The sequence below is a fragment of the Urocitellus parryii genome, chromosome 10 (assembly GCF_045843805.1).
Source record: "Urocitellus parryii isolate mUroPar1 chromosome 10, mUroPar1.hap1, whole genome shotgun sequence".
NCBI classification, from domain to species: Eukaryota; Metazoa; Chordata; class Mammalia; order Rodentia; family Sciuridae; genus Urocitellus; species Urocitellus parryii.
In genome coordinates, this window is record NC_135540.1 from 2886571 (window position 1) to 2912929 (window position 26359).

Below are 26359 nucleotides of genomic sequence, written 5' to 3' on the forward strand. Positions count from 1 at the left end.
GCCATGTAACATTTAACAACAACCAGAAAAAAAACAAAACAAAACCAAGAACAAAGAAAAGTAAAATAGCAGACGTGCTGGGGCTGAACTTATTTTAATCTTCACCAAGTGATGTCAGTTGGTCAGAGGTTTGGGGGTGTCTCCTGTGCGAGGAGGCAGACTGTCCCTCTAGGGCTCCCTTGCTGCCCCCGTGTCGGTCTTGCTCCTGAGCCTTCACGCTCTTCTGCGTCTGGCCCGACTGTCGGAACTGCCCCTCGGGTCGGTCTCTGGGGCTGCCCCAACCAAGGGCCCCAGTCTGGGTGCCTGAAGCCCCAGAAATGTGTTCCCTCTCGTTCTGAGGCTGGAGGTGTAAGGCCAAGGTGTGGGCAGGGCTGGTTCCCTGAGGCCCCCACCTTGTCCTGCAGAGGGCCACCCTCTCATGCTCACACCCTGTTGTCTGTGTGTCTGGATGTCCTCCTCCTGTGAGGACACGAGTCAGATGGGACTCGGGCAGTGGCCCTGGTCATTTTAACTTGGTCGCTCTGTGGAGGACATGCCCCAGGTATAGTCCCTTGCTGAGGCAGTGGGCTTAGGGCTTTGATGGAGTGTTTCGGGAACAACTCAGCCCATCAGTCAACTGGACACTGTTCTTCACCAGAGTGATTATGCAGGTACCTTGTCCCACATGGTTCTTCCCCAAGATCCTGTTGATCATGTCGGGCGTCTCCTGGGGAAAGTGCTGCGGAGCTGAAAGCCTCTGAGCCCCGGTGCACCCGTTCCCCAGGGCTCACAGGGGAGGCCCTGCCCATTGCAGGTCACAGAGCAGGAGGCCGACCAGCAGGTGGGTGGCCGTGGCCCAGGTCAGAGGTGGGAGGAAACTCTAGGTAGTCAGCTCCCAGAACCGTGAGGGCGTCCGCGGATGGGTGGGGCTGAGGCCTGGCAGAGACGGGGTAAGAGCCGAGGGGCGTACGGCATGTCCGTGGGACCCTTCAGTTCCCCCCGCGACCCTCTATGAGAGGAGGCGTTTTCTTCCGGAGGGGGTTTATCCTTTAGCTTTTCGGAGGGGGCCCCCAGGAGGGACCCAGCCCCCTGGCCTGCTTGGTAAACAGCACCTTGTTAGTTACCTTGTGCCCGGAGGCCACTTCCGCACTGTGGTGGCCGTGGCCATGGCCTGGAAGCCTGAGGTGGCTGTGGTTTCCAAGAGCAGCAGATGCTGCGCAGCATGGTTCCTGCTGCACCCACTATCACATTCCCACCAAGGTCAGAAAGCTCGTGATGTGGCCTCTGGCTTCCCTAGGTGTGGCTCAGCCTGAGTTCTATGTCCAGGCGGAGCCCACACTTAAAACTGTATGTGCTATCTCCTGTCTCTTAATAATCGGAAGCGTGCTTTCCATCTAAAAGTTAAGAAATGAAGAGAAAACGGTGCTGTCCAGTGGTCATCATGGTCTCATAGCATTTTTAACAAGCAGTTGACCCAGCCATCTAATGAGCGTCAAAAAGTCGTGCCCAGGTTCATTGTGAATCAGTTTCTGCAGACCAACCGCCACGTCCCTGTGTGGTGGGAGAGTTTCCTTCACTAATCACATTCCGTTTTGCACCTCGACTGGTTTTTCTTGGAAGACACTGCAGAAGGTTACGTTTCTCAAGGTCAGATATTCTCTGAGTGTTTTAATGAAACTAAAAATAATAATAATAAAGGGGATGTCTGTCTGGTTGCACCTACTTTGAATATTTCCCAGACCGAAATTGTCTTTGGCCATGGTGGGGTGCAGGGCCACGGGGCTTTTCTGGTGTGGGCTCTGCAGAGCGGGCTCTACGCGGGGCAGGGCTTCCAGAGGCGGGTCAGGCTTCCCGTCAGGTGCCTCCTGTTCTGAAGGGAGCTGAGCACCCCGTCGTGCTGAGCACACAGTCCTGCTCTCTAGGTGACTCCTTCCGTGGCAGGAGCGTGAGGTGATCCCACAGAAGCCTGCCTCAGGCCAGTGGGGTGCCCCCTCCCTGTGTGGGGAGCTCCCGCCAGGAGACACAGACATGCCTCAGGCTTCCAGGTTCCCTCAGACACAGAGGCCAAGTATCAGGCTGTTTTTCAGATTCCCAGTCGTGGTCCAGAGCATGTCCAGGATAGTATCACCAGACACACCTGTGAGATGTCCTTAGCAGATGGTGTTCACCTGAGCCTGGGGCTGACGGTGACTTCCTGAGAGACATGGACAGGGGACTGGCCGCTGTCAATGACAAGAGCTGTCTGTGGGGCAGGGTGGGAGGAGGCGTGGCAGGTGTTCCCCAGCCTGGGGCAGTGGTGGCCGAGGGCAGTTCATCCTGCAGTTCACCGAGTGCTGAAATGTCACTGCGCCCAGGAATCTGCACCATCACTGTAAGTCATTAAAAATACGTGACTAATGAGACGAGACTGTGAGGGCGGCTGTGTGTCTCGGACAGTGTCACGCGGGGCTCCTTGGAGAAGTGGCTCAGGAACCAAGCCAGGACCCGTGTGTGACTGTGGGGAGGGAGCAGAGGTTGGAGACCTCCCCCGTGTGTGACTGAGCAGGGCAGGAGGGAGCAGGGGTTGGAGACGAGGCTCTGGGAAAGGAGATGGGCAGTCAGAGGTCCTGTCTTGGGAGGGCAGAGCTGTGGGGGCTCTGCTCGGCCCCGGCTCAGTGTCCACCTGTGGGCTTGGAGCCTGCTGTGCAGTGGCAGCCCAGGCTCCTGGTGCAGGAGCCCACCTCACCTGCCTGGGCTGACTTCCTCATGTCCCCCTCAGGAACAGGCCTGGATGGACTCAGCCCAGCTGCTCAGTACAGCCCGGGGATGGCCGTCAGGGCTCAGAGGCACAGCTCCGCACTGTGCATTCCAAGGCAGGCACCCCAAAATCTAAACCCAAGCCTATCGGGTTCTGAGGTGAGGGACACAGCCGTGTTCTTTGGGAAACTGCTCCTGTGCTGTTGGGACAATGACGGGGAGAGGCAGGAGGGGACGGGACCAGAACATGAGGGTAGCTCAAGCCTCTCCAAAGGCAGGAGCCCGGAGGGGACCAGCCTGTAGGAGCATTCAGGTGTCCCTGGGGACCGGGATCCACCTGGCACAGTGCTCCCTGCAGGTCAGCCTGGCTCTGGAGTCCTGTCGCAGGGATGGTCCTGCAGTGTGGGAAGCTGTCCCGGGGCTGGTGGCCTGATGCCCCAGCAGCTCTTGGCTCAGCACAGCCGCTTCATCTCTGCTTTCCAGAGAAGCAGGACCCGCAGAGGCGCTCGGTCAGCCGAGGGGTGGAGGGAGTCCCTGGTAAGAAACTGGCTGTGTGACGGCACAGCGGCTCCCTGAGACCTCGGGAAGCGCTGCTGCTGTGGGTCAAGGCCAGAGGCTCCTGCCCTCAGACCCCCTGCCGTGCAGAGGGCCAGCCTCTTGTTCCCTTTTGTTGAAGAAATGCTATTTATTAAGGAGGCCAATCTGAGTCAGTGAGTGAAAATGTAAATGTCATTACAAACACCCCTGGGGCCTGGGGCTCTAAATCAATAAAATAAAGGTCTATCAACAACAAAAACAAAAGCAAACCACAACCGCACCCCTCGACAGACATCCAGAGGAACCTCTAAACGGGTGTCTGGCACCGTGGCCGCACAGTGATAGTGTGAAGCATCACAAGGCCCTGTCAGCAGGACATGGGGACTGGCCTGAGTGTCCCAGGGAAAGTGAGCCCTGGCGTGGTGTGCTGGCCGCTTCCGCGACTGTGACCCATCCCTGAGGTAATCGACTTCTCAGGAGAGTGGTGGATGTTGCCCACAGTTTTAGAGGGTTCAGGTGTGATTGGTGACTGGTGATCCCGTTGCTCTGGGGCCTGGGCAGCAGCACATCCTGGTGGGGAGCCACTGGGGTTCCCTCCCCCTTCAGGAGCACAACCCATGACCAAGGACTCCCAGGCGCCAACTCCTGCAGGCTCCTCCTCCAGGAGCACCAGAGGCTTGGGGCCCAGCCTCACCGACGAGCCCCTCTGGAGCCCAGCACTCAGGGTAGGTTGGGCTCTGGTCCCCAGCTCTTCGGAGGCCCTCAGGAGCTGCTGCGCCTTCCCAGCTGGTGCTTGGAGACCTGGAGTCTAGCTTCCTGCCTCTGGCTTCTCTTTCCCTCACTGTGTGTGCGTCAGCTTTACTTCTTCGGATTTCTGAGAACAAAACTACCATCCTATTCCAGAAGAAGGGACCTTATTAAGTGAGACAACAGAGAATTCCCAAGAAAATCCGGGCGATGCTTAGCCCGGGGCCAGGTCTCGCTGCTGGTGTCCGTGTTCTGGAGATCTGTGGTCACAGCCGGGAATGTCATGCAGCCCCTGGTCTCTGTCGGCCCTGGCCTGCCCACATCACAGAGTGGCCTGCTGCACATGCCCATTTCTGAAGATCCGGGCGCTGTGGTCAGCGAGTTAGCACGGTTGCCGGGGCTTCTAGAAGTCTGCTTCTGTCACCGCACCCTCCTGCCCTGCGCAGAACATGGCCAGCAGGGCTCGCAGCAGAGGGAGAGGCACTTTTGCCTGAGGGCGTCTGGCCTCATGAGAAATCCAGTAAAACAGGAGAGCTAGAGGGATTTGGGGTGCTGGTTTTGCAGGGTGGCTGGACTGCAGGAGAGTGGTGGGTTGTGGGGCAGCAGGAGCGGGCAGCTCAGTGCACTGTGGGTCTCCCTTACCTGTACCCTGGGCAGTCTCATCACCCTGAAGCTGGCAAGTGGCTTTTTAAAAATGACCGTAGGGGCATCCCTGTTTGGAAGCTGAGGGCCGTGCCAGAACCCCACCAAGTGCGCAGATTTTAGCGAGTCAGCGTTGTAGCAACATGACACAAAGTGACATGCTCGCGTTGCTGGCTCAGTGCTACAGAAGGACAGACCTGGTCCGCTAGGAGATGAGCTGGGCGTGGTTAGGGCAAGGGGTAGGATTCAGTCTACTCTCATTTATCCTTAGTTACATCCCTCCTCAACTTTAGGGGTAGGAATTGGAGGGACTTCATGTTTGTGCTCCTCTTTTTCCTTCCTTTCTCTTTTCTGTGGCTCTGGGGATGGAACCAGGACCCTGTGCGTGCTCGGCAAGTGCTCTGCCACCGAGCGACCCCAGCCGCAGGTGCTTCATGGGATGGGAGGGGAAGCCTTGAGCTGTGTGGCTGTGGGGTGGCCGGCCTTCAGAGAGGAGAGGAGGAAGCCGGGAGCCCATGCCCAGGGCAGCTGGTCACGTGCGGGGACCCTGAGCCGCACCAGGAAGCCAGACGGTGTGTGGACCCAGAATCGTGGCATGGGAAGGCCTGCGGGGAAAAGCAGGAGATGGATGAGAACGTGAGCCCAGGACCTGTGGGTGAGTGAGAGGGTCAGGACCGGCCAAGTTGGCGAGGCTGGAGGGGTGGCCGCTCGACGGAGCTGGCAGGCCAGGTTGCTGGGCTGCAGGAAGCCGGGTCTTGGAGGTTGGGTTGTCAGCAGGTCTTTGACAGGAACCTTGAAGTTTTTCAGGCTGACAGTGAGAGGTGGGGGTGCCAACGGTGCATGACGGTGACCAACGGGTGGAGTGCCAACAAGGAGGAGGAAGAGGACGCCATGCTCAGCCTGAGGGAGGCAGAGTGTCACAGGTAGTGGAAAGGAGCGGTTGGAGAAAGGCCAGCCCAGGGCTTCCTGTCCCCAGGGCACAGGTGGCCACACGCAGGAGGCTGGACCCCTGTGGGGGGCTCTCGCTGGCCTTGTGTGGCCGGTGGCATCAGCAGCCTTGGGGGCGAGTGCTGCAGGGAGGGGAGGGATGTTGGTGCTGGAACGGGTGGGCGATCCGATTCCAGGGGCGGAGGCCCAGCTGTCCAGGTGGAAGGCGAGCTGGGTCCTCAGGCAGCTCCCTTCTGTGCACGTCACCAGAACCTCAGAGGCAGGAGGCAGAAGAGGTCACAGGACACTCCTGGGTCTGGGGCGTTTCGGGTCCTGGAGCAGTCTAGCTGGGGCAGCTCTTACACCAAGTACAAGGACTCGGTGTCAGTGCTCTCCAGAGTCCTCCAAAATAACACCCGCCTGGCACGCGCCCTTGAGGTGACCGTTTGTTTTCCTCTTGTGTAGCCCGGGGTACCTTTAGGAAGAAGCAGAAGACAAAAATCAAGTTGGGGAGCAGGCAGGGAAAGGAAGTAGGAAGCAGAAGACAGAAAGAAGAGAGAGAGAAAAAAAAACCCAAACCAAACCAAGCACAGGCAGGGGCTTCAGCTGCTGCAGCAGCTCCTGTTCAGAAGGCTGCGGGGACTGGCCACCGTGGGCGGGGACTGGACACCCTGGTCGTGCCTGCTCCAAGTCTGAGGAGGAGGGGTGAGGAGCAGCAGGACTGGTTTTCCTGGATCAGGGCAGGAAACACAGGCGGTGGCTGTGGTTTTAGGCTCCTCTTTGGGGATGGAAGTGTCAGTTCTGGGCCAGACGCTCTTGGCTTTACTGCTGCTACCCGGTTGTGACACTAGGAAAAGCTTTGTAGCCCTTGACTCTGTCTTTTTACCATGAAGAATGAGAGGGCAGTGGAAGAGGGCTGCCTGGGGGAAGGGAAGCCTCTCGCCCCGGGTGCCCCCCCCAGCCCCCCCCTGGTCCACAGCCAATTCTTGGGTCATAGCATAACTTTTACTCTTCTTTGGGACATACTTTCTTTGCTTGAAAATTGTTAACTTTTGTAGCGCTGGGAATTGAATCAAGGGCCTAGTGCATGCTGGGTGAGCGCTCTTCTCCACCCAGCTACATCCCCAGTCCCCATGGTTCTTTTTAAAAACACATTTAACAATTTTTAATTGACAGACAATGGCACATATTTACGGAGCACAGCGTGACATTTCAGTGCAAGCAGACAATGTGTGCTGATCAACCAGATCTGGGTTGGTATATCTATCCCCTCAAATGCTGATCCTTTCTCTGTATTAGGAACATTCAGATTTTGGAATTGATTGATTGTTGTGGTCATCTCCTGTGCTGTAGAATAAGAGGGCTCTTCCTCCCACCCGGCTGGGCTCCACCCAGCCACTCCCCAGGCTCTGGGACTCATTGTTGTGCTCACTGCTTGTGCGAGACCAGCTTCTTAGCTTCCACGTGTGACACGCAGTATTGTCTTTCTGTGCCTGACTGACTCCCCTGACACAATGTCCTCCAGTTTCATCCATTTTGCAGAGATAGTATTTTTTTCTTTTTTTTTTAAATTTTTTTCATTTCCTTTCTCTGTATACAGTAGACTTTCTCTTTTTTTTTTTTTTTGGTACTGGTGATTAAACTCAGGGGCACTCGACACTGAACCACATCCCCAGCCCTGTTTTGTATGTTATTTAGAGACAGGGTCTCACTGAGTTGCTTAGCGCCTGCTGGGGTTGGCTTTGAAGTAGCAATACTCCTGCCTCAGCCTCCCTGGCGGGCACCTCTGCATCCGGCTGGACTTTGTTCATCCATCCCTCCATCAGCGACCTAAGTTGACTCCACACCTTGGCTGTGGTGAATGGTGCTGTGGTGGATCTCTCTGACGTGCTCACCTGATTTCCTGGGGACACGTGCGCAGTAATGTGATTGCTGACCACGTGGGGTTCTACTTCCGTGGATTCGAGGGGCCTCCATACTGTTTCCCTTCCCGGTTTCCATCCCCACCGCCTGTGGCTCTGCCCCCTCAGCATCCCTGCGGCTCGCGCTGTGCTCTGTCTTGCTGCTGAGGTCAGGGCACAGGTTCACCTCGTTTCAACCTGTGAGGCACGGCCGGTGAGGTGGCTGCAGCCACGTGCTGCAGAGGCAGCGAGGCTCCGCTCCCAGCCAGAGCAAGGGTCAGGACGGCTGATGGGAACTCGGGGCTAGAGGATTTCTCAGGGCCAGCTCTAAAGATTCTTGATTCGAATTCTGCCAGTGAGTCACAGAATCAGTTTTGGGGAAGGGCTGATGATGTCCTCAGAAGCAGACGAGGCCAATGACTAGGATCTGACCCAGCCAAGGGTGCTTTGTGTCAGAGCTGCCCCTGGAGTTGATCAGAGCGTGTTCAGCAGCCCTCACCCTGAGTGGAAAAACACCGGAGGAGGCTAGACGGTCAGCCGCGAGTGGCTCTCGGAAGCAGGCTGCCGCAGAATTGAAGGACAGAGGTCGGCAGCACGCAGGAGCTGGCGTCTAGACAGGGCTGGAGCTGATCCCTACGGGACACACGCGCTGGACACACATGTCCCACCTCCGTACTGGAGATTAAACTGGAACCTCGAGCAGGAGAGGCAGCTGCTGCATCCCTGAGCCACACCCCCAGTGTCTTTATTTCTTATTTTGAGTCAGAGTCTCACCAAGCTGCCTAGGCTGGCCTTGAATTCGCCATCCTCCTGCCTTAGCCTCCTGAGTAGACTGGAATCATGGGCAGGCGCCACACCTGTCTGAACAGCCTTCTGGAAATTAGAGAAAATGCAGAATCCTACTGAAGGGGCTGTTCTCTGTGGCCCCAGCCTCGGCCTCCTCTCGTCATGTGCGTCCCCAGCAGCACGCTCTTTCTGACAGTGTCCTCTCCCATCTGTGCAGGTTCCCAGAGGACCCGGGTGATGCCTCAGCCGTGTCTGGCCACTTCTGTGGTCTCAGGTCAATGCCTTTGTTTGTTTGGACATTAGTTCCCCCACTTACCAGTGGGAAGGCTGGCTGGCAGCAGTGACTGTCACAGGCCCTGCTGTGCATGGGGCCTGTGACACAGGCGGGATTTGGTGCACCCTGCACTTGGTAAGTCCTTGTCACACTGGGTTTGTCATCCCTACTGGGGATGGGACCCGGCCTTGCCCGGGTAGAGACAAGCACTCTCCTGCTGAGCATGGCCCTGCCCCTGTCTGAGAGGTCTGAGTGGCCAGGTCATTAGCTCCCCCTTCCCGGCAGCCACTCCTCTGGGGGAGGCTGCCTCTGCTCTCCTCCTGCTCATTCCTTTGATTCTGGGCGCAGCCAGCCATGGGGCCTGTTTCTTGCTGGGAAGCCGCTGTTTCCAGCTTCCTCCTGTCGGGCCAGCCTATGTCATGCAGCGGGTGTGGAGGAACTTTCCCTTCGAGGGCCTCAGAAGCTCTGGCGGAGGGCTGAGCTCTTGGCGGGCGGCGTGGTTTTCCATGGGGAGGCTGCAGGAAGGCTCGATGGAGAGACATGCTGCAGGGCTGTTTTCAGGAGGGTCAAATAAAACTCTCTTGTCTTCAGCCTGCTTTGAAAGGTGTTTTCCTAATGATTTTACCAGTCAGGCAGAATGACTGGGGGACAGGCCGTGGAATAACTGGCACCCTGGCAGCCTCCTTACCCGCCCCGTGCCTGCCCTGCTCCCCCTTCCTGGGCACACACACGCAGCTCTGTTTTCTGTTCTGGAGCTGCCTGAATTGTGCAGAAAGAAGTGCCAGGAACACAAACAGCCCAGCTAATTGGCACTCACCCCAGGGAGGTGCGCGGCCAGCCAAGCGGGTTGTATTGTCTGCACAGGGCACTTACTGAGCTTGAGTAAGACCGCAGGCTCAGGAGTCATCCAAAAGCGTTTCAAAAAGGAAGAAAGATTTGCCAGGAAAAGGCTGGGATCAGGAGGTTCTCTTTCTCTTGGGCATGTTGGATCTGTGGCAAAAGTGCTTGCTTGAGGCGGCTTGTATTTTTGGTTGATCTTCTGAGTTGCTTATGATTTCAGGGTACTCTGGCCAGGTTAATGACCTTTGACCCAGGGATTTCTGACTGGCGACCCACAAGCTAAACACCAGTCATAGACATGTGCATATAAAGTTTACGAATCCTGGTCGGCATCGAGTAGTGAAAGCCCCATTAGTTTGGGGTGTGTGTTCTATAGCTTGACACCATCGCCTCTCTTCCTCATGGCTCTTAATTTCAACCACAAGCTGCTTTACTCATATATATTACCTCCCCACTTTTCAATTCATTTTAAAAGATTTTTTTTTTAAAGAGAAGTTTTAGGTTCACAGCAAAATTAAAAGAAAGATATGGGGACTTCCCTTGTGTCCTTTGTCCCCACACATCCATTTTTTTGGTAGATCTTAATCCACAATTTAAAAGAATGATTATTAAACTAGAAGTAAAGATGTTGAGCAGGTTGGCTGATTTTTGGCTGATTTTTAAAAAATTAAATTGATGAGGGCTGGGGATGTGGCTCAAGCGGTAGCGCGCTCGCCTGGCATGCGTGCGGCCCGGGTTCGATCCTCAGCACCACATACAAACAAAGATGATGTGTCCGCCAAAAACTAAGAAATAAATATTAAAATTCTCTCTCTCACTCTCTCTTTAAAAAAAAAATTGATAAACCTGGCCAGTTGTAGATTCACCCAGATGCCATTGTGAGAAATACAGACTCCACTCCCCCTGCACCCACTCCCCCACCGCAACTCCTGGCACATCTGGAGTGCAGCCACAGCCAAGATGGACAGGGCCCTGGAGACAGCAGCCCCGTCATCACGGGGAGTCCCCAGGTCCTTGCATAGCTGCACTCACTCCCCCAGCCCTCCTCTGGCCACCACCAGTCTGTTCTCCATTGATAATTTCATGGGCAACTTGTCTTTAGAAGCCATTTTCAAACATTTATCCAACTATTCGTTTCTGGGGGACAAAAGAGCATTAAGCCGACAGGGTTGGTGAGTCTGAGAGGCGGGGGCCAGCTGTGCACTTAGGAGTACTCAGCGTTGCTGGCGCCAGGACTCTCGCGGGTCCTGGAATCCAGGGCACCCAGACATCAGTACTGCAGCTGTTCTGGCCAGAGGGGCCCCTGCCCAGGCTGATGGGATTTTCCTGCCTGCATCTGGTACCTCCACACAGCAGGCCAGGAAGGGCCCTGTGAAGAGGGTTTCTGGCTCTCTGGACACTGGCTGGTGGGTTTGTGTGAAGCCTGGAAGGCCCCTTCATTCCTGTGTGCTGTTCTGCTGTGACCTTGCAGGGCACCTGGAGCCTCTGGAATGCTCAGCCTCAGCTGCTGCTGCAGAGGGGGGCCCATTGTCATTCACCAGGCAGCCTGCTGTTGGCAGGGTCAGGTCATCTCAGTCCCCAGCTGCTTGTGCTGTGTTGGCTGCTCTGACCTCCCTCTAGGCCTTGAGGTGAGAAGGGCCAGAGGAGATATTGGAGGGAACTGGCATTTGTGGGTCTTATGACCCCCGGTGGGGTGGCCTGCAGCAGCCCTGTTCTGGTGTAAATCAGCTGTGTGTCTTGGAATCTTCATTGCATAAATCAAGTGGCATGTCTTAGAAATAAAGTAATTAGGGACGAGATTAGCTGTTTGAGATATTATACTGCACTTTTTAAATATCTCTTTTCCAGTTACAGGTGGACACAGTGTATTTTTATTTCATGTGGAGCTGAGGATCGCATGCCGGGCGAGTGCTCTACCTCGGAGCCCCAGCCCCAGCCCCAGCCCTTGTTTTTATTGGAACTATTTAAAATATCTTGGTGTGGATGTTCTTAAGTCATAATAAACTGACTTCTACTTTAGGGTGCACAGAGAGATTTAATGGACTCCTAACGAGGTAGTAATGAAGAATGGCTTTTTGTGTGTCTGTGTGGTCCTGGGGTGTGTGTGGATTGAACATAAGAGTGCTTGACCACTGGGCTACATCCGCAGACCCTTTTATTTTAGTTATTTATGTCTGTCTTAGGGTCCTGCTGGGTTGCCTAGGCTGGCCTCCAACTTGGACCCCTCCTGCCTTCCCTTCCTCAGTAGCTGGGTCCTGCCACCTGCCATCCCTCCTGCCTCAGTCCATGGATTTCTCTCCTTCCCTCCCTCCATCCCTCCCTCCCTCCTTTCCTCCCTCGTCTGTTATGCCCAGTTTTAACCTTGTTTGCAAACTGAAAGTTGCACAGAGTATAGTGAACTGCCTGGAGTCTTGTGATGTCTCCGCTCTTACTGTCCCCAGGAGCCCGTGTGCTGGAGGGTGGCTCCCTAGCCCCAGGCAGAGGTGGGAACTGCAGGTGGTGGGCTTGGCAGGAGGAGGCAGGTCAGTGGGGGTGTGTCCTTGAAGAGGATGTTGGGATACCACCCCTTCCTGTCTCTTTTTGCTTCTGGGCCACTGTGATATGAGCAGCTTTGTGGTACACACACTCTGCTATGATGTCTGGCCCCATCACAGATGCAACACCATGGGGTCAAGTGACCACGGACTGAGACCTCATTTCATTGTAAATAAAAACAATTTCCTCCTAACTCTAAGTTGGTTTTCTCGGGCGTTTTGTCACAGTGCTGGACAGCTGCCTGACACACCTCTGATGTCTGTCTGAACTTGGCCAGTCGAGCTGGGAAGGGAACAGCGTGTGTGGCTCTGTGGTTCTGGGTTGACATGTGGAATAAAACAGGGAGCCAGTCTTTCCCTGAGAGTGGCTGTGTGAGCCTGTTCTGTTGGTTGGGTCACAGCTGTGCTATTTATCTGATTATTCCTGTGTGTATTCCACATAAACATAGGGAGACTTTAAAGTTTTACAGCAGATGCATTTCTCTTGTTCCTGGGTTCGTCCCTGCAGTGGGTTTTCAGTGCCTGATTCTCAGCACAGTATTGGATGGCAGGATTCGCACCCTGGAGTCTCAGTGACGGGTGACCAGTAAGCCTGGTGTGCTTCCTGTGGCAGTGAGCCGGTCACAGCTAGACAGTCAACTCAACGGAGCACAGGTTTATTTTGGCTCGTGGTTTCCGACGGCGCTTGCTTGGCCATGTGCTTTGGGCCAGGGCTGACACCCTGGTGGACAGGGTGTGTGGTGAGAAAGCCCAGCCAGGGCCCACTTCCTCTAACTAGGCCCCACCTCCTGCAGTGGCCGTCGCCCCAGAGCCATTAAGCTCTGATCCGTAAGTGACTTAGAGCCCCCATGGCCCGTCACCTCCCGAGGGCCCCCCTCTGGACCTTGTGCACTGGGGACCGAGCCAACACGTGGGATTAAGATACACATGGTAGCACTGGATCGGTTATTTTTTGGCCTGGAAACATGATCCTGTTGGGCAGAAAACATAGCCTTATCTCTGCTTTTCATAAAAGAAGTCATTTTGGATCCGTAAGAAACTGAAAGCCCTGCGCCGTGTTCTGCGGTGGGGACGCCTGGCAGAGACGCCTGGCAGAGAGGCCTTGCTCTCTCTGGGCCACACAGCCACCCCAGAGCGGTTTCAGACAGTGGCTTTCCGGCTCCCTGACCACAGTAAGCTGAGAATTGTTGTCTGTTTGAGCTGTGAATTACTTACATGAGAAATAGCATTATTGGCTGCCCAGTTGTCGCTGGAGTACAAGGTCCCGCTGGGAGAGGCTGTGGGTCCCTTGCTCTTGTGGATTCCCAGCTCCTGGAGTAGCTCCCAGCACACAAGAGGCACCTGAGGCCAACGTATGGGTGAATGAATGAATAACAAGCCCAGATGGAGCTTGATAGATGGAGAAGCTGTGTCAGTCTCTTTTGTGCAGTATTTCCCTTGAGAATAGCAAAATTATAAATGGATTCTATAGGCAAAGAACTGGCCTCACTACAGCAAGATGTAATCACATTTTGAGAAGATGTCCCAGCCACATTTTGGAGGACATCTTGCTTTTTCTTAGATAATCTCACATCCTTGATCAAATATGAGATTTCCTAATACATACATAATTCCCTAAACCTCAAAGCAAAGCAAGTACAATAGGAAGCCAGAGAATTTGAACGCTTACTAGAAGATGTTTACATGGTTACATATCTACTCGCACACATACAGACATAACTGCATTGTAGCCATGGGTAACAGCAATTATTTTACATCCTATAGGAGAGACGTTTAGCTCAGCTACTGCCTGGTGAAGCTGGATTTTGAATATGGTTCTGAGCCCCAGATCCATGCTGTCATTAAAAGTACTGATTCTTTCATTTGGGGAGAGACGTGACATCTTCACTGTAATGGATCTTCCCATTTGTAAATGTGTAGATCCCCTGTGAGTTATTTTAAAGTGAGTTCAAAAAGTGTTACAATTTTTTTCATAAAAGTCCTAGATACATTTTGTTATCATATATAGTACCATTTCCATAATCATTTAAAAATAACATTTCCAATAGTTTGTTGTAGCTATAAAGAAATCCAGTGTTTTTATTTCTTTATTCTTTCTGGTATTGGAGATTAAACCCAGGGGTGCTTTAACCTGAGCTACATTCCCCTCCCTGTCTATTTTATTTTGAGACAGAGTCTCACTCAGTTGCTGAGGCTGGCTTTGAACTTACAACCCTCCTGCCTCAGCCTCCCAAATTGCTGGGATCACAGTGTGCACCACAGCTCCCAGTTCAGTGAGTTTTTACATATTCTTAAGCACATTCGTGAATCATTTCCAATAGTTGATCTGTGTTTTATCTTGACTTAAATCTTTTTTTATTTTAAAGTGATTTTAGGCTTACAGAGTGTTAGAGACCTCAGTGTCTCCAAGCCCTCCACTGTGCTCTCCTGAAGGTCAGCTTCACATGTGACATGGCACTGTTTGATGTGAGGTGTCCTCCAAGCCCCTGTTAATGCAGGAGTAGTCAGAGGCGAGATGACTGGACTGAGAGAGCTGTGACCTAAACATCCATCCTAGTTTAAATGGACTGAGTGGGTGGAAACTGTAGGCAGTGAGTGGGTCAAGGGGGGTGCCCTCTAGGGTGCATCTGCCCTGGACCTCCTTCCCCCACCCCTCCCCTTCCTCCCAACCCCACCATGAGCTGGGCAGCCTTCTCCCCTGGGCCCTTCCCCGTGGTGTGCTGCCTCACCTGAGGCCCAGAGAGGTGGAGTTGTCTGTCTGTGGACTGAGACCCCGGAAACCGTGAGTCCCAAATAAGCGTGTCCTCCTCTAAGTTATTCTTAGAGGATATTTTGGTCAGAGTGGTGCACAGCTGCCTGAACAGGCACCTTTGAAAACTGAGGGGAAGCCCCTGACACAGTGCTGCAGATCCCAGACTTTGTTTGGATTTCCCGACTTTTCCCACTCATGTCTTTATTTCTGTTTCAGGATCCAATCCAGACTATCGCGTTGCAATTGCTCTTTTAATTTTAACGTAGAAAATGGTATCTCCTGCAAGTAGTGCCAGCTGTCTCTTACCTTCCCTGCCTGTGTGCGCACAGTAGGTGTGTATGTGCACCTTCCTGCCCCCGCTGGCCCTGACCACTCCTGTCAGGCTCTGTTGGCTCTGCGCCCTCCCCTCCTCAGTGCCGGGCTCTCTTGGCCTGGGCCTTCACACTGCCACTGCACTCCTGGCGCCCACATGGCCAAGCAAGCACTTCTGTCGCCGTTAGTGTGGCTGCGACCCCGAGTCTGGAGTTCCAGCAGGTTCCTTTTCAGTCTGCACAGTCATTCCTTGGGACCTCACTGTCTGGATTTGCCAGAGGCGCTGCAGACTTGAACCAGTCTCAGGGACAGAGCCCTGGCCTCCCCAGTGGCCAGCCCGCAGGAAGGTCTGGGGCCCACCTGGTCTCCTTCCTCTTCGCTGCGTCCCTCACTCCGCCCATCTCGGCTCTGGGTGGTTGTGTCCCTCACACTGGCCGCTCCTCCCTGTCCCCCTGTTCATTGGGAGCCCCATTCTTTTGTCCCATCTCACACCAAGTCCCCTTGACCCAGCCTCACAGCCCGGGGCCTGGCCTCCCCAGGCCCACTCTGCCCTCTGTCGGCGGAGCCGCCCTGCCTGGTCCTGCTGGCCCTCTCCTGGGTGCCTTCTCCCCTGGTTCCTGTGGGAGGCTTTCTTTCCTTCCTTCCCCTCTTTCCTGATTGACTGAGGCCTTCTCCCCTGGGTGGTCCCTGTCCCAGGATGGGTCGGGGGCAGGGCGAGTGCTTGGTGGCTCCTGTCTGACGCTCTCCTGGCTTAGTGACCTGCCTGTCAGTCCTCCTCCCCGCAGTGACACTGTTCTGTGGTCTTTTCCTGTGCCCCGTCATTGCCTGGGACAGCACCGGGACGAAGCTGGTACTGACGACTGTTTGCTGAGTGAGTGAGAGAACGCAGTCACCGCTCTTGGAAATGCTGACCTGACTGTTTCACAAACCATTTCCTCTCACCAGGGACAAACCTTTCTAGAGGCCAGCTTCCGTATGTCTGTAAGTGGAGCAGGTTTACACTGGCTGTCCCTTTACATGGTGATGAGCAGGCATTTTATAATTCTAAGACTTATCAGCCTTGAAGCTACTCCAAAGAACATGGTGCAGATTCTGGAGAAAATTCCAAAACAGAAGTTCTAACATATTTTTAGCAATGGTAGTAACATTGAAGTAATGATTTGGATTTTGGGACACACTGTAACCGACATGTTGATCCCTGATGATCTGAGCCCTTGAACATTTGTGGGTTTACTTATGGTGGTAAACTTTCCGTTCCTTTGCTTACATATCTAATCATTTAAAAAAGACTATCCATTTCCCTTTTGCCAGAGATTTTCAAGGAAAAGCTGGACAGGTGTTTGTCATGGATATTGTAGATATCATTTAAGTTACAACTGTATAATGATAGAACCAAGTGACCACTAAGATGTTGCCTGATGATGAGATTCCTGAGTTTTTTGGTTGACAACTTTTACGTTAAATGACGACAAGAAGAAGAAACTGAGATTCAAACTTGAATCACACCTTATTTTTCCATGGTCAGCTCTTACTGGATTTAATGTCAACATTAAAAAGCCACCAGAAGTCTGTGTTTATCAAGAGTGAACGTCCATGTGTCCAGACCCTGCTGGGGCAGCAAGTGGCCAGCACGTCGACCGTCAGCTTGTCCCCGTCAGAGGGCCTGATAGCTTTGCTCATCCGGGGGTCTTCTGAGTCTCAAGTGTGATGACTTGACTGGATCTTTCTTCCTCATGAAGCCAGCCCAGCATGGGACAGTGACAGTGAAGACGCCAACTTGAAGGTGGCCAAGTTTAATTTCACTGGACTGGACTGTCCTGTGTCCTCAAGTCCTGGCTCACACTTCTAGAAACAGCAAAGCATCTCGGGGCTCTTATCTGGACGGTTAGCTCAGCTTTTAGAACCTTCAGCCCACTGCTACCAAACCAAGGTCAGTTAGCCAACGAACTGCCCTTGATCAACAAGATATCTTTTTCAACTGTATATAAAATAGAGCTCATGTAAGGAGCGCCAGGGGCCGTCAGCACTTCAGCAGGCCCCAGGCCCCCTGCCCACCTGTGCCTGTGCCGGCTCTTGCCCTCTAGCCCATGGAGTTGTGGGGGCAGCGGCAGCAGCTGCTTCCTCAGATCAGTGGGAAAGTGGCTGCTTGGGCCCTTCCCTGTGAAGCTGGGTGTGCACGAACACCTGACGTCGCATCCTGAAGAGGAGGGCTTCAAAGACAATCGGTTTTAGTCTGTGCCAGGAAATTTAGAAATTCCCTTAGAAGCAATTGAATCAGTGTTAAATTTCCCTGATGAGCTTGTGCTTTTATTATTATTATTTTTTTTTATTACTAGTTGGTTTGCTCTAACCAGGATTCAAGCAAGGTTCACACATTGCTTTGGGTAGATATGTCTCTTAAGTTCCTTTTGGGAAATTCCTTCTCCTTCCTTGAATTCATAAATGTATTTATTTTCAGTCATGTTTAAAATGGTAAGTCCTTAGATTTTATTTGAGGTTGCTTTAAAGTCCTAACAGTGCTATTATTGTTGTGTTCTTATAATAAAAATAATATGTGCCTAACCAAGAAAAACTGGAATATAAAAAGTATGAAAACTGCATTTTGATTTTATCATCCCCAGATAACTGTCAAGCCTCAGGGCTCATTTCTCCTGACCTATGTTTATTGAGTGACAGTGTTTACACACTAAGTATCTCCTGTGCTATGGGGATAGTTTCTCCTTTTTCCTTGGTTCTTAAAGTAGAAACTCAGGTTTCCATAATTTTTTGCTTTCTAATGTAAATACTTAAACTATGACTTTCACTTTAAGCATCTGAATTTTTATCATCAACAGAACTATTTTCTAATTTTCCTTGGGATATATATTTGTTTTATTGAAAAATGTATTACTTAATTTCCAAGTATTTGGGGGATTTTCTAGATGTTTTATTAATTTCTAATTTAATACTATGTATAATTATTTTGTGGCCTTGCATATAAATCACTCTAGGCATAGGCCATCGTCCATGTTCTGCAGGTATTGGGTATAGAGACCTTTAAATGTTGATTCAGGCATCTCCACAGACAAGAGAGCAAAGCTGTACCATCAGGTCACCTATGAAAGTTAACTAAAAATGAATTAGAACACACCTAGGTGAGGTCAGACTCACCTGCCGGAGCAGGGGTCCATGCAGCTCTTCATGACCTTGGACTGGGCGCCTTTTTTTTAGCTGTGACACCAAGGCACCAGCAACAAAAGAACAAAGTCCACAAACTGGAATTCACTCTGACAGAGTATGCTTCAGAGGACGACATCGAGAGTGAAGGACAGTGCTGCCATCAGAGCCCGCTCAGGAGTACAGAGAGGACCCAACAGAGAAAGGGGCCAAGGGTCCGAGCTGACATTTCCCCAAAGAAGACTTGGCCTTGGCCCGGGAGCTCTCGAGACCAGAGGGAAATGCTGACCAAAACCGCAAGGACACCCTTGTACCCAACCAGGATGGTTCATTAGAAGACAAAAACAGATTGTCACAGGTGCTGGCCAGCAGGTGGAGCCGCTGTCTCCCCATGCTGCTGATGGGCATGTCAGTGGTGCCATTGCTTTAGAAAACTGAGTTCCTCAAAGGATTCAACATGAGTCATCATACATCCTCGTGATTCTCCTCCTCCATATGTACCCAAAGAAGTGACAACATTCTACCCAGAATCTCTTACGCAAATGTTCACGGCAGCATTATGTAACCAAAAAGTGGACCCAAAGTCCATATATCCATAAGCTGATGAATGGAGAAACCCAATGTGGCTTGTCTATGCAATGGGCTGTTAGTTGGCAATATAAAGGAATGAAGTACGGGTGTGTGGGACAGCACACAGGACCCTTGAAAGCCTTTCGTGTAAAAGAAGCCAGTCACAAGACTGCTTTGAAAATTCCACTTACATGGGATACCCAGAACAGGCAAATCTGCAAAGACAGGAAGTAGATCAGTGGTTGCCTAAGGTGGGCAGTGGTGGTGTTGGGGACATGGAGGGTCACTGCTAAAGGGTGTGGGTGATGAAAATGTTTTGTAATTGATGGTTGCACAGCGCTGTGAAGGTACTCAAAGCCACAGAGTCGTATGCATGCTTCAGAGGGCAAGTAGTGTGGTGTGCACACCACGTCTCAGGTAGGATGTCACGGATTAAACCAGGAAGACCCACAGCTGAGGGCGAGGCTCAGCATTATTTAGCAACTGTTGACTTGAGGGAGAGGCCTTCTCAGATGGAGTCAACGGACTTGAACAGGCATGCCCAGGGGGCAGGTGGGCATGGAGTGGCTTCCCATGCTGGAAGGGTTCACTGTTGACCAGTTTGCCAAGCAGTATGACGTGAACAGGAGAACGATGTCTTATGATGCCTTAGGCATGTAAGAGAAAGGTCACTGGGTCCAGTTGATGGACCATGCCTTTCTTCTCTCTATTCCTGGTTCATTTCCTCTCTTTGGTCAGTTTTTGCTGCAGGTGGTTTGGAGTTCTGTACTAGGTGCTGTGCATTCAAGGTGACTGCTCCTCCTAGTGCGTCTGAACCTCTTGTCACAGAGCCGCCCTGTTTATCCCGGAGGTCAGATGTCAACATGGCCCTCTTCCTCTCTGGTCCTCAGGGGCACTCTTCATATCTCTGCCTCACATGGGTACATGCAGCTTTCCTGTGTCTTTGAACTTGAAGTGCTTTTCTTATAAACGACATAGTTGAGTTTTTAAAAAATCTTACTGATAGTTCTTGCTTGTCAGTGGTGTGTGGAGTGTCATACTCAGTGTGATCAATGGCTGGGCTCAAGTCCGCTGTCCTGGGGCTGTTTTTAGTGATCCCACCTGCTATTTGATTCCTGTTTCTCCCCTCCTGCCTTTCTGGGCTGGTCAGGAGTTCCCAAGCATCCTAGTTTGCCGGTAGCCCAGCTGCCAGCGGGTGGGGCCGATGGGGAGTTGACCTGGATGAACTCCATCCGCCTCTCGGAAGGTCTCTGTCCTGCTGCTCTGTGACTTTGTGCTTGGTGAAGACCCAGGTTCTCGGGGGTCTTTCTGCTCTTGTCCTGTTCTTGTTCTGCTCTTGTGCTGCTTTCATCAGCCAAGCTGGGGTCCTGCGGGACCTCGTGTTCTGGGCCACCTTTGCTGTGTGGCACCTGCACCTGGGGCCAGCTCCATGCCCAGGACTGACCGGCGAGCAGGGATCTGCCCTTGGATCAGGGCTCCTCGGGTTAGGACCCCTCCCCTCAGCAGCTGCTCAGTTTGTTGAAGTCCGGCTGGTCTCTCCTGCTCCCCTCCTGTCAGAGATGAAGGTGGCTGTGTACCTGTTTTATGGAAAGATGTCATTTGTATGTGGAATTTAGAATGTTTTAAAAGAAAATCTCTGGTTTTGTGACTTATTCAACTTCTTGTTAGAGACTCTGGTTATCTTTAAATCTTATATTTTAAAAATTATATGTCAGCTGGATGTGATGGTGCACACCTGTAACCCAGCAACTCGGGAGGCTGAGGCAGGAGGACTGCGAGTTCAAGGCCAGCCTCAGCAACTTAGTGAGACCCTTTCTCAAAATTAAAAAAAAAAAAAAAAGAAATAAAAAGGGCTGTCTGGAGATGTGACTCAGTGGTAAGCGTCTCTGGGTTTGATCCCTACCTCCCCATCCCCAAATCATGCCAAAGAAAACGCTTTCAGACATCTGCGGTCAGTGTGTTGCTTTGTGACTGCCCGCGAAGCCTGCAGAGGGCCGTGGGGCCAGGGCCAATGTGGGCACACGAATGCCCTAGTCATGCAGGGGACCCACAGTGGCTCACAAGTAGGCGTGGCAGGCTGGAGCACAGGCAGTTCACCGACAAGGAACAGAGAGAAAGCACAGTGGTCAGGTGTGCAGCCTGGGCAGCGTGCACTGTGCAGTGGAGGGGTTCAGGAGGCGAGCCGGTGCGCTCGGAGTTCCTGGGCCAATCCAGCAGGCCCGGGTCCCGTGGACCTGGGTGCCACCCTCACTCAGAGTCCTTCAGATGATTTAGCTTTTACATTCTTTTTACTTTGTGTTTTTTCTCCTTCCTTCCCTCCCTCTTCTTTCCTTCTGTCCCTTTCCTTCCTTCTCTCCCTCCCTCCCTTCCCCTCCCACCCTTCCTCCCTCCCCTCCTCCTTCCTTCCTTCCTTCTCTCCCTCCCTTTCTCCCTCCTCTCCCTCCTTCCTTCCTTCTTTCCTTCCCTTCCCTCTTCTTTCCTTTATTTTTGTGTCTGGTTATTAACCTAGAGGTGCTCTTCCCTGGAGCCACATCCCGACCTTGAGATAGGGTCCTGCCAAATTGCCCAGCCTGGCCTCCAACTTGTATCCTCCTGCCTCAGCCTCCTGTGTTTCGGGATTACAGGTGTGCACCACTGTGCCTGGCTTTGTACCACCTGTACCATCCAGGAGGACTGAGCAGAGGAGAAGCAGACATTGAGTCACCAACAGAATCACAGGGCTTGTTTTCTTTTTTGTTGTAATTTCTCAAACATTCATAAAAATATATAGGAATAGAATAATGAATCCATGCTTCCACCTATTGAAGCAATCCAGTCTTATTTTTCCTGTTCACTTTATTTTTTTATTTTTTGGGTAATAGGTATTGAACCAGAGGTGCTTAACCACTAAGCCACATCCCCAGCCCCTTTTTTTTTGTTGTTTTGAGACAAGGTCTCACTAAGTTGCTTAGGGCCTTGCTAAGTTGCTGAGGCTGGCTTTGAACTTTTGATCCTCCTGCCTCAGTCTCCCAAGTAGCTTGGATTATAGGTGTGTGCCACCATGCTTGGCCCTACCCGCTTTACTAAAAAAAATATTTTTTATCACCAGAGAAAAGCTAATTGCAGGTATCATGTCTCATTTTATCTGTATATTGCTTTCCCTTCCTTCCTTCCTTTCTTTCTTTCGTAGATGGACACAATGCCTTTATTTATTTATGTGGTGCTGAGGATCAAACCCAGGGCCTTGCATCGCACATGCTAGGCAAAGGCTCTACCACTGAGCCACAGCCCAGGTCCTATATTGTTTTCTATAGGAAAATAATTTAAAATGATTATTGTGATACATCTAATACATTTAATAATTATTTCAGCATCTTTCAAAAGTTGCGATGTCCTGGTCAGTTCCTCTAGCTACTTATAAACACCAAGAAAAGTTAACTTCACATTCCTAATGTTATCCAGATAATATTTTATTGATTTCTAAAAATTTGACTTTTTTTAATGCTCAATGATTCCTTCATAGGTCATAGGACAACTTAAGATAAAACTTGTTTTTTTTAAATAAATAAATTTGATAAACATTCTATACTTGATGTTCATGATGATTTACAAAGCAGGTTATGCTAAGCAGAATTCTGGAAAGTTTGGCAATAAAGACTTAACTGGCTTCACCAGGAATTTCCTAAATTTATTTGACCTGAAAACCTGTTTTTTGTGTAAAATCTATTAGCCATAATACGTTCTGGGGAATTTTGTTATAGGCAGGCAAATGCTGCCTTTGAATATCAAACTAGAAATGTTTAACATTGTTTAAATTTCAATTAGATAATTATTGGTTCATTTTGCATTATCATTGTAATCAAATAACATCTGGGTTTTCCACACAACCCTCTTAATATTAATAATGTAGTGTAAACAGGTCATCCTCCTTAGGGGCTTTTACTCTGGAAATCTTTGATCACACTATATAATCCAATGAAGTATTCACGTATTTTTCTACTTTAAAAAGGTATTTATCCATTCCTTCCGTAAGGAAAGATAAATGCATTAGTATTTTTTTGAGGGGAGGCTGGAGATGAGATGTGCAGATGTCAAGGAGGTGCGCCTGAAGCCTGCAGTGAGCAGCTGCACAGTCTCTACTTGTGAAGAATTGCTTAGAAATGACTCTTACAGGGTATCAGCGAAGGCAGCAGCACAGACGTTGGCACAAATGGTGCACCGACATTTCCAAGGACTCTTAAAATATGTTCACTTACAAAATGTGAAGGGGCTAACAGGCCGGATGGAACTGATCTGTAGTAAAAGAACAAGTCCCCGATCTGTCCCCCTCTGCTCACTGGTGGTACCAAGTGGGCAGGGAGCCGTGAGCAATGTGCGGGGCTCTGTAGCTCCTGCTCTAGCACAGTGGCCCCCACCCAGTCTGATCCAGTGGCGCTGCCCTTCAGGGGGCCGGTGGGTGGCAGGCACCATGGTCCTGTTTGTGTTGTGCTATGGCTCTTCTCTCTCTGGTGCCACAAGAGTAATTTCCCCTTTATTTACAGTCAAGCTCCAGCTTCAAGCCGAAGACCGAGGGGTTGTGTCCATCAAGGGAGTGTGTGCAAACCGGTACCTGGCCATGAAGGAGGACGGGAGGCTCCTGGCTTCTGTGAGTAACACCTGGCTTTGCAGGAGGTGCCCGGGGCGCATGCGGCTGCTCATCCGCTGGCCTTGGTATTTACTAAATCTGTTAGGAGTCCTACATGCATCCTATCATTTCATCTTCACACTCACCCTACTAAACAGAGGATTTGTGTCCTCTTTATTTCACAGATGGAAAGCCTGAAGTTCTAAGGGAGTGAAGTGACCCAGAAACACAGCACGTGGGAATTAAGATTGGGTTAGGCTTGGGGCTGCCGGGGAGGCCTGTGCTGATGTTAGACTGGGGGTCACTGCTCGTTTGTCTTGGGAGAGGGCCAAATACAGCTCTAAAATACTGGCTCCTTGCAACTTTCACTTCTGCCACTCTGGGGCTTTTTTCCTACCAAACTGTTGTCAGCTTGGTAATCTTCCAAACTAGCATTCTAAGTGTTTCCAGAACAGTGAACCAGGGAAAATTTTGGGTGACATTGATGTTGCAGTAGAGTCAGGAAGAGGGGTTTACAGCTCTTGCCTGCCTCGCCTCAGGATGTGACAGATGGCCATGGCATCTACAGCAGTGTGGTGTGGCTGCTTTCAGACAGTCGAGGGTAAGAGGACAGAAAGGCAATGAGGCGTCTGCTTCTGTGGTAACCAACCAAGGACGCACTAGTCGAGGGGTCTTAGAGCTTCAGCCTTCTCTGTGTCTGTCTAATCAGCACAGGGATGGCCTTGAGATTCGTTACTACTCTGTGGTCTTACAGATTGTGTTAGAGAGCATTCCATCGCTGTGACCAAAATACCAGGCAAGAGGAACTTCAAGGAGGAAACGTTTATTTTGGACACAGTTTCAGAGTCTCAGTCCATGGTTGTCCAGCTCTATTGCTCTGGACCCGAGGTGAAGCATGGTAGAGGCCAGATCCTCAGTTCATCATAGCCAGGGAGCATGGGGTCGGGGCGGGTGGGGAAGGAGAGAGAGAGGGAGAGGGAGAAGCGGGGGTCAGGGACAGATATAGTCCAAGGCCACACCCCACTTGCTTACAGTTGCCACCAGTTGTCCAAATTATTAATCCATCAAATGGATTAATCCACCAAATGGATTAATCCACTGAGATTACAGCCCCCACAATCTAATTGTGGCCTGAAAGTGCCACCTTTGAACATTGTTGTGTTGGGTATGGCGCTTTCAAATCATGAGTTTTTGTGGGGACATCAAAGATCCAAACCCTAACAAAGGCGTAGAGGTTAGAAGACCCGGTGACCTGTGATCTTAGTGGCCCTGTAAAATGTCATTGGGGGCACTGTTCATTTCCACACAGCAGAAATTCTGGTACATCTATAGTCACAAAAAGCCCCCAAGTTGTCAAAAGTGATACAAACAAGCTGCTCTCTCTTAGTGCATCTTTAAAACGAGTTACTTCTGAGACGAGACAGACTTGAAGGACAGTAGGTCTGAAAACCCAACTGTTGTTTCAATCTGTTTTTTTCTTTTTCCCTTTTTTTTAGTTGGTGCATTAAGGTCGTACACAGCAGTGGGGTTTGTTGTTACATGATTGTATGTAACAATATAATTTGCCAATTTGTTGTCTTATTCTTACAGAATTTGTGACAGGATAGAATTCTGAGACTTCTGACCTTTTTCTTGGTAAACAGAAACTGAACTTCCTGAAGAGCTGACCCTACCCTAGAAGCGCAGGGCTTTCTGGTTTCTTCCTTGGCTAAGAGCTGCCAGAGGCCTTGGTGTTTCTGTAGTCCCCATGTGCCTCTCTCCCTGGGTTGTTGACTCTTCCTGAGGCGATGGCTTCTGCCAAGCTGATGCAGTGAGCGTCAGTTTAGCAATGCTGACAAGTTTTATCACAAACTCTGTGCAGGGACAAAGCCATAGTGGTTGCACAATTGAAATTCAGGATTTGTGAGTCTCCTGTAAGGAAGGGCAGGATCCAGGACTGTTGCTGACTCTGAGGTACATTTGGGGTCCCATCAGGGGACCTGTTCCTGCCAAGGTCATGAGTGCACGTCTAGTCTTCTGTCAGCCTGGTGGCTGGCCACCCTGCCTTCTCAGCGGCAGTTTGGGTTCTGTCCCGTTCACCTGGGTCTGGGTGGGCTGGCAGTCCTCAGGCTGTCTGGTGGGATGCAGGTGGGTCTCATGGTCTGGAGAAGCTGGGGTTGCCATGCCCAAGGTGTCATCTGTCCCACTCTCAAACCTGGGCCCTTTCCAGTCAGCTGTGCCCAGCACGTCCCTGGGGCTCTGCATTTTACCCCAGTGGGCCTCCTGCAGGCATTTTAAGACATTTTAGTTCCTTCTCAGAGAGTGAGGTAGAACCCTGCCAGCTAAGGACAGGAGGACAGCTGTGCCCTTTGTCCACACAGCTTCACGTGTTTATGGACCCAATGCAATCAGGTTAAGAACAGCATTGTGAAAATGCGTCTTGTGGCTCTCTTCTTGCCTTTAAAAGCTAGGAAATGTGAAAGTTCAAACGGTAACTATATTTAACTGCCCAGGCCTGTATTTGTAGGTTGGAGTTGAGTGGTTCTTTAATATACAACAGACTGCTTACTTACCGTTTCATAGCAGGATCAATTTTGTTGCTATGAGTAACAGAAGCCCAGAATAAATAATAGGGTCTGTGATTTCTTAAGTGTTTACAAAATTCCTTATTTAAGAAAAATTACTTATACTGAGGTTGATTGTAGTTTTACCTTTCAGTCTCCAAACAACCTCGATGTTAGCATTTTTATGAAACAATGTGACTAATTTGTCTACTAGAAAGTTGTACATTGTTTTCTACATAGTGCTACAAATCATGGTACCCTGAGTGAGATATCTCAGCATTAACTTGCGTGGATACACAGTAGTGAAATAGAGGATATATAAAATCTCTGAGACTATGCATTTAATACTGTAAAATTAGTTTTGAATATACAATAACTTCCTATTTGAGGGGTCTTAACAAGGAAATGAATTCTATAAAAACAGTAAATATAATAGCTTTTTTCCTTTTTTTTTTTTTTTTTTTGGTACTGGAGATTAAAGCTAGGAGTGCTTAATCACTGAGCCACATCCCCCGCCCTT

At 50.9% G+C, this 26359-nt stretch overlaps 1 protein-coding gene across 1 annotated transcript in view; it reads left to right on the top strand.

The window, feature by feature from the left end:
- LOC144257291 (fibroblast growth factor 2) overlaps window positions 1–26359 on the top strand; it is a 42966-nt gene that overhangs the window by 11057 nt on the left and 5550 nt on the right. Inside the window, exon 2 of the mRNA XM_077803494.1 lies at window positions 23214–23317. Within this exon, the coding sequence (XP_077659620.1) occupies window positions 23214–23317 (104 nt within the window). The remainder of the gene's footprint in view (window positions 1–23213; window positions 23318–26359) is intronic.